Consider the following 8,700-nt stretch of genomic DNA (forward strand, 5'->3'; position numbering starts at 1 on the left):
CACCTCTTAATCTTATCCCTCCATTTCTTATAGTGTTCTCTATATAAGATGATGTTTCCTTCATTATCAATACTAAGCATTCGAAGCATTCTAAGCATCCTAATCAAGCCTTTTTGTGATCAAGCTATCAACCACATTTTTGTTCTTTGTTGAGCTCTTGTACACACATAAAATTTGAGAGAAAACATATCAAACAAGATCAATGGAGATAGGAATAATGAAGATTCAAACCCTAGTGGACATGTGATGGTATAATCTTTTTGATTTTGTTGATTTGCATTGTCTTAGGTAGTCTTCGTATATTATGGTGGATCTTTGTTGTTGTTAGGCTAGGTTTTTGTGGTTGAATTCATTTATTCTTTCAATATTATTGTTTCCATTATCTACTTTTCACCATACACAACGTGCATTTCCCAAATAGGGAAAAACCATGGTGAGAATATAACTCACAATATGAATAACAATGCTTAAAATATTTTAGGCTTATTGCCAAGGAGTACCAACACCTAAAAGGACTTGCATAACTAATGCGCACAACCTTAGGCAAAATACAAAGGGGACTTGCTCGATTGAAGATCACTTCTTCAAGACAAGATACAAACTATTGTCGAAGGACCCACTGTCAATTAGCAACAAATGAAATAGATGAATTAAAATTGAGAAGGATTCTCCTAAATATGAAATTATCCTTGAACAACTAGATCAAGTGACAAATATCATGAAAAACATCTTTGATAATCTTCACCATCACATTACACTATCTTGTAGAATTTATATCACCTTCAAAACTCTTCTCAAACTGACTTTTGCACAACTACAAACTCAAATCTGCATGCAAATTATTCACATACACTTTCACACAATCCACTTTTTAATACACCACAATTCATCCATTCACACATCTTAATTATGATACAACATTGAAATATTAATTAAGGGTCGACCAAAATAGAATAAGCAATATTACACAAAATAAGCCACCTAGGCCTAAAATACTCAAATTAGTCCACTCTAGGAGAAAGAGGGAACCAAAACATATTGCAGTACATCCTTCCATGATTGATCCAACAATCTACACATGCTAATGCATTCCTTAAAGTTGTTACCAAGCGTAATATATAGAAATAACAACCAATCGACCACATAACCTCTTCTAATGTTAAATACACGATGCGGATCTCCACACGCCATGCTGAGATCCAAAACAATGTCTCAAACATATTCCAACACATATCAAAACCAAAATAATATGATCCATAAAACCGCAACATAATCAACAACATATTCAGAGGGCACCAAACGCTTTCCGAACCATCCTGAGTACAAGATGACACAACCAACACCAAAAACATTAACTGCAACACAAAACATAATTTCACAACAAACAAGAGCATATACAGACCAACATCCATTTGATAACTAAGTTTGACATCAATGACAACCATACAAGCTCATGCTTCCAACAATCTTCGACAAAAAGAGAATCTCTCTATCTGAGACCACTTGTGGCTATGAAGTACTGTAAAGCGGAAAAATCGAACCCTAGTTGTTCTCCCCTCCCCAACTCCAAGGAGAGAGAAGGGAGAGTCACTAGGGTTGATGGTTTTCACTTAGGAGAGACTTTACATTCAAAAGAGGGGTTGAAACCCACAAGATCCAATCCCACGCAATGCAAGATTGGATTCTAAATGAGTTTCAAGGGTTGTGACATCAAGGATACCCTCTTTTGTAAAGAATGTAGATAGAAAGATTGAACTAGGAATGCATGTAAAGCAAGAAAGATTCGCTTATAAACAGAGATAGGGATATGGGATGAAGCTGCGGACCTGGAATTAGTAGTAAAATGTCGAGACGGTGCTGTTCTGCAAATTTGAGCGAAAGTTGACGGGACGATGGCGCCCAACGTGCACACGGTCCTCCGAAAAATCCGCGAAACGAAGGGGGATCTGTTCGTCTCTGCACAAGGGTTCCAGATCTTCAATTACAGCCGCGTACCTGCAACCTTGTTGTAAGAATGTTTCTATTCTTACATGCGAAGGTGTAATGTATGTAGTATGTTGTATGTTGTATGTGATCTCCTCTTCAATGGTTGAATCCTTGTCTTGAATGAAACACCTAGCCTTGAATGGAGACTTAGAATGCTCAATTGCTTGAAGGAATGTTTGAATGCTTGAATGTTTGAATGTTTGAATGTCGCTTTCGCCTTTTTGCTTTTGCTTATTTCCTTTTTTCGACCTCCTCAAATGGGAGAGGAAATGTAGTTTATATACTTGTCAATTAGGGTTGATAGACTGATTTTCCCAACCTTAGGCCGACCAGGAAACAATATTTTCCAATTTGCAAACTTAAAGACCCGAAGCCCCATAAGAGACCGGGCCCAAAATAGGGCTAGGGACTAGGGCGTTGGGCGCCATGGTCCTGGGGGACCAGGGCGTTGGGCGCCCTAGTCCAGAAGGACTAGGGCACTGGGCGCCATGGTCCCACCTCCAGGGACAGCAGGGTGCAAGGAGGATCGGGCCAGGGTGCTGAAAAATGCAGTTTTTGATGTCATGAACAAGTTTCGGGGTCTCCATTCAGGTTCAACATTGCGCCGCCATCGTGAAGACCCAAATGCAGTCGAAATTGCAAGTGTCGCAATTTTAGGACGCTACAAGCACCTTCATAAATAACCATTAACTAAGGAATATTGTGATGTGGATATGCATTCATAGATCATTAGTCTCCAACAATCATAGAAGTGAAATATTTATGCGATGGTCATAAGGAATTCCCATCAAACTCTCTTATAAGTCTTACTTACATCAAACTTTATTAACATTCCTTTAATTCTATCTACATGCATTGAACATACAACTTCATTCACCATAATAATGATATTGGTTATTTCTCATCCATGAGTGAATTCATTTCATTCTTCAAAGGTAATTGATCTAGACAAGGATAATTTTCAGTTGATTTTCTAAGACCTTCACCAAAATTTTGTTTATCGTATTACAAAGCACAATTGGTTTAAAACCTATTTTACAAACTTGTTTCTTTGGGATCACTATATTTACTACAATGTTCATTTTTCACAAAGTTTCTCTTTTCCTTGAAATCTTCCACTAACTGCCACACCTCTAAACCCAAGAAATGACAAAGTTTTTGATAAAATTAGGCTAGAAAGCCATCAGGACAAAGGAATTTTTTTGCATGTAATTTGAAAGGTGGCCTACTTTACTTCCTCCACTGTGACAGGAGCATATAACATCTTATTATCTTTTGTCGTGGTGCATTCCTGATGCATGACAATAGATTATCATCAATTGCTCACTTTAACCTCTTCCTAGCTGCAAGAAATGCTTTGAAAAAAAGAAACAACCTCTTCTTTGATGGGATTTTTATCTATCTATTACGTTCTTGTTTCATTAAACCCTTGTTGAGGCATGAAAAAAATTAATATTCAAGTCCTCTACTCTTAGCCAATTTTCTCTTGCTTTGTCTCTCTAATATATTTACTCTTGAGCCAGAATTTTCATGTGCTTTCAACTCAATTGCTTCTCTTTCTCACTTTCCTCCCTAAACATATCCATGCTAATAATCTTCTCATTTAGCTCCTTCATTTCCGTTTCAATCCATTCTCTCTTTAAAAATATTTTTGAATAATCTTTTTCCAAACCTTCAATTTCTCTTTGAGATGATGATGTTTTTGTATGAATTTAAAGCTTATAGTGCCTCTAGGAACAGGTCATACAATCATTCCACCAAGCCTCTAGGTGTGAGACAATGTTTTCATCCTGCCACCAAATGTTTTAAATTTTGAAATTGCTTTTAGCAGGTTTCTCACCCAACTTGATGTTAAGTTGAACCAAGAAATGGTTAGAGACAACAATTGGATTGATCTTAGAATCTACATTGAGTGAGCTATCAATCCAATTTTGAGATAGAAGGATTCGATCCAATCTTCTAGAGATATTCATAAACCCCACTCTCCAATTTGTCCATGTGAATTCTCCATTAGTAGGCAAACTATCCACCAATCTCATCTCTTCTACAATGGATTTGAAATCTAGAATGTTTCTATTAACTTTGTTCAATTCTCAACTCTTTTCTTTTAAATCCAATATTGTGTTAAAGTCCCCTCCAAGAATGATTTGATGGTTTCCAATATCTCTTATCTTTAGACACTGCATATGGAAGAACAAGAGTCATAACTTCGTATTACAATTAGATATCCTTTTGAAATTTGAACCTGGATCTCCACAATGCAAACTCAATGCTTCAAGCAATTAAGATCAACCGTACAAATTTATGCTTTTACAAAATAATATAAATATGTAATATTAACTATACTTTTAAAATTAAATAAAGATAAAATAATTGAAATAATGAATAACATTTTTTAAAGTAAAATTTAAATTTATATCCAAAAGTAAAACATTTTTTCTAAATAATATAGTCAAATTAAAAAATCTAAATTAAATAAAAAATAAAATAAAATTAATTAAATAAAAAATAAATTACTATTAGAAAATAAAAAATAAAATATTTTTGGAACATAGTGCTGCAATAAAATCACTTTATTAATGAAGCACCTACAATCATCTAGAAAGTGGTCTCTCTAGGCTCGCACCAGACTAAATGTATTGAAAAAAATAAAAAATAAAATAAACATTATTAATCAAATAAAATGATTCTTAAATATTATCAAATAATATAAAAGGACTCTTAAATAAATAGAATAATTCAAGAGTTCCCATAACTCTAAGCATTTTTTTTTATAGTTACCAAGGATCGAAACACTTAAATATTTATAAATTTTGGCTTCACTAGGCAAAACTATGAAGCATGAACACTCCTCCTACTAGATGTATTTAAATTTGAAAATTGAGTACATCTCCCGCTAAATTTCCTCCCGCCAAATCGCCTCCCGCCAAAATCTCATTTCAGTCCTGTGCATGCTCATGATTATATTCAGCAAGGGCATCATTTATTTACCCTAGCTTCAAGTTGGCTGTAGGTTTCCTTCCTGAAAAATATCGTTTGCATAATCTCCACAGCCCTGATATTTTCCTTGGTATTTGAAGAAGAATGGTTATTCAGGTTGGCCTTGCCAAGTTTTATGGAAGCAGTCTTCCAAGGCCACAGATATACGAAGATGTGAAATACAACTCAGAGAGAGTCGATCCGCCGACTCCTCCAAGTGCGCCGCTTCTATCATGGGCGAGAGAGGTCACCTGGTCCATGGGGGGTTTGGCCTCCAAGAGAAGAAAGCGATCGCAGGGCAAAATTGAGGGCAGCCTCAAGAAGCTCAGAGACCTCCAAGATGACGATGATGATGATGGCGAGGGTCTTCATTGTAAGGATTCAAACCCTAGCTCTGTAGATTGTCTGCCTGCTAATGAGGGTTTAACTGTATCTGAAGAGGTTTCAAACCCTAGTTCCAGAGAAGCTGCTCCCCGGACTCGAACTCGGGCGGAGAAGTTGAAGAAAGTGGTGTCCTCCTCTTGTGAGGAGACGGATGTTGTCAGCAGCAGGGCTTCTCCAATAAGAGGAAACAGGGGAAAGAAGAAGCACCGGAGAAACAGAGATTAAGGTATCTGAAACAGGCCTATTTTTGGCTATCGGGCTTCATTAGGGCTTATCTATCCTTGTTCTCTGCTTTCATTTTTTAATTGCTTTTTCTAGTATTTGAAATTAGTTTGAATTTTTGTTCCATTGCCAGTGCAAGATGAGTCTACATCATTTTGAAGAGTTGTATGGGCCTTATTAAAAGGTTTGCTAGAAATTGATTTTAGCCAGTGAGAATGGAACCCCAGGCCTTGTAGTTATGAATGGTATTCCATTTTGGAAACTGTACAGCGCTTTTAAAGTTTTTTGAACATAATCAAAATCTGGTTAGCATTGGTTTCTGAACAGGCCTTTCTTGGGATATTGGTCTTATCTATCCTTTTTGTCTGCCTTAATTTTTCAATTGCATTGTCTGGTAATTAAAATAAATAGAATTTCTGTTCCATTGCCAGTGCAAAAGGGGTTTTGTATTTACAGATGGTTGCAGCAGAAAAAAAACTGTTGCATTTTGAAAGAGTTGTATGGACCTTATCAAAAGGTTTGCTAGCAATGGGTTTGAGCTAGGGCCTTGTAGTTATGAATTGTATTCCCTTTGGAAACTGTACAAGGTTTTTTAAGTTTTTGGGACATTATCAAAAGCTGGTTAGCATTGCTTTCTTGAATACTTTGATGTACATATTTGGTTTGTTTTATTTTTGTCTAATAAAAGAATGATTAGACAATAAAAAATCTCATTATAAAATTGTATGTATTTGATTTTTATTAGTTAGTGAGATTTATTAGGTTCTTTGCATACAATAAAATGAAAGTGTTTGTAAAGGTTTTGTTTACAAAAATTATGATCTCAAATGTTCAAGAAAAATTATCAATTATGGAAATAATGTACCATAATAAGATGAAATCACAATTCAAATAAAATCTGAGATCATTAACTAAGTCTTGACTTCTTAATAATGAATTGTTGGTTAAGCTTCCATTAACATACTATTAATTCTTGTATGATAATCTCTTTTTGCCCTTTTGAACTAAAGCAATCCCATTACTCTTATGTAACACATCCAAAGCAAGGAGTCTAACAATGAACATCTCCTACTTAGCTCTTACTATAACATGAATTAAAGGTGGGGGTGATGAAAGTGCTAGCTAACTATGGATGACCATGAGAATATGTTAACACAAGGCTCTCCCTTTCTTTCTCAAATCAAAGTGAAACACTTTAAGCTCCAAAAGCTCATTGAGAGCAATAAATGTTTCTTTTTTGTTTGTATTGATATTTAACATAAGACCCTCCATCTTATTTGCAATGATCTTTTGGCTCCCTCATCATCAACTTATTAATTAATCAAATATTAGAAGAAATTGAATCACTCTAATTGTTGATGATATATTTAAAGCAAGTTTTTGCAAAAAAAAATCCCTTTTGAACTCAAAGGGCTAGATTAATCTATTCCATTTGAGCTTAACTTTAATGAAACCAAGCATGTGATTTCTTTCATGTAATGAAAAATAGTTTCCAAATTGTTGTTAGATACCTTATCATGAGTAAGAATCTTGAGATTGTGAATAATTGCTGCATTTAAACATATATATACAACCCATGAAAAAAGAATGCCACTAAATTAAACCATGCCCAGTTTGTTGGACACAATGGATCACTGAGAGGGGGGCGAATCAGTGATTTAAACACTTTTATTTCAATAGGGATATAATGGTAATATATAAAACAAACTGAGTGCTAACCGATAGCTCAAATAGTGCAAACTAAGTGTGAAAATATTTGCTATAACATCAACATAACTCATACACAAGAATGCATCACACAACACCAGATATACGAGGAAAACCCAATGTGGGAAAAACCTTGGTGAGAAAAGTTGTTGGAGGTCTTTTGCTCCAATCCAACTTCACAATGTAAAAGATTTGATTATAATTTTAGGGCACTAACTCAAGGAGCATCAACCTTTGATTTATGAGCACCAATTCAAAAGAGCACCAACCCCTACACAATTTATAGGCTACAACCTAAAGGAGCTACAACCCCTTTACTAAGCACCAATTCAGTGAAAACAATATAAAACTCAGTTATACAAATGTGATCCCTGTTGCAAAAGAAGTTTTGCAACCTTACAATATTTTGCTCTGTCGGTTTCAACCTTACCGGTTTGTGTTTCCTCCACACTCTGCAACTTTGCTTTGTTGTTGATTCTATTTTTGCTAAGTCCCCTCACACAATGTCTTCCCAATTTAACTCACACTGATCACTCTTTATCAGATGTTGCTTCCTTCAGATTTTCACCTTTGCATCCTATGCTAACTCTACTGGTTTGTTCTTTACACCACTTTACCTGCTTCTCCTTATCGGTACAATCTTCACTCATAAGCACTTCAAATGTTTATCTCTTCGGCTCTCAGACAACAATTTCACTCTCCTTCACTCTTCAACAACTCCATTGTTTGTCTTGGGTCGCCATATTTAAACTGAAGTTTTCCTGCCAAAAACCAATTCAAATTTAGGCTAACCAGATTTTGATTATGTTCAAAAAACTTGATTACAATGTGTTTTGTTCTTGAGTGCATTACTGGATTCTTGGAGATGTTGATTGCACTTGAGTTATCACACCAGATTGGAATAGGTTCTGGTATCTCCACTTGTATGTCTTTCAGTGTCTGTTTCATCCATAAAACTTGTGACCGGAAAAGACAATGTTGAAACCGGAACAAACAATGTTGACATCAATGCCAAAGGGGGAGATTGTTGGCATTGAGTTGTCATTGAAAGGGGGAACATACGATGTTGAAACCGGAACAGACAATGTTGACATCAATGCCAATGGGGGAGATGTTGATTGCACTTGAGTTATCACACTGGATTGGAATAGGTTTTGGTATCTCCACTTGTATGTCTTTCAGTATTCGCTTCATCCATAAAACCTATCAACAACATGTAGCAGTTGCTATATACTCTGCCTCAGCAGTAGATAATGACACTGAATCTTGCTTCTTGTTGTACCATGATACTAACCGGTCTCCTAAATCGAAATCACCCCCACTTGTACTTTTCCGGTCATCTATACTTCCTGCCCAATCTGCATCAATATAAGCCTGCAAAACAAAGTCTCATTTCTTTGGATACCACAAGCCATAACTGAT

At 35.7% G+C, this 8,700-nt stretch overlaps 1 protein-coding gene across 1 annotated transcript; it reads left to right on the top strand.

The window, feature by feature from the left end:
* Positions 1 to 4,922: 4,922 nt before the first annotated feature.
* LOC131054130 (uncharacterized) lies at positions 4,923 to 5,895 on the top strand. The gene is made up of 2 exons (XM_057988588.2): positions 4,923 to 5,575; positions 5,705 to 5,895. Exon 1 carries the CDS (start codon positions 5,071 to 5,073, stop codon positions 5,572 to 5,574), a length of 504 nt encoding a protein of 167 aa, XP_057844571.2. The 5' UTR covers positions 4,923 to 5,070; the 3' UTR covers position 5,575; positions 5,705 to 5,895.
* The last annotated feature ends 2,805 nt before the right edge of the window (positions 5,896 to 8,700 follow it).

This window comes from Cryptomeria japonica, chromosome 3, assembly GCF_030272615.1.
Source record: "Cryptomeria japonica chromosome 3, Sugi_1.0, whole genome shotgun sequence".
In the NCBI taxonomy this organism is placed as follows: Eukaryota; Viridiplantae; Streptophyta; class Pinopsida; order Cupressales; family Cupressaceae; genus Cryptomeria; species Cryptomeria japonica.

Excerpts from the sequence above, each read along its gene's own strand:
- LOC131054130 (XM_057988588.2), top strand. The coding sequence starts at position 5,071 with ATGGTTATTCAGGTTGGCCTTGCCAAGTTTTATGGAAGCAGTCTTCCA.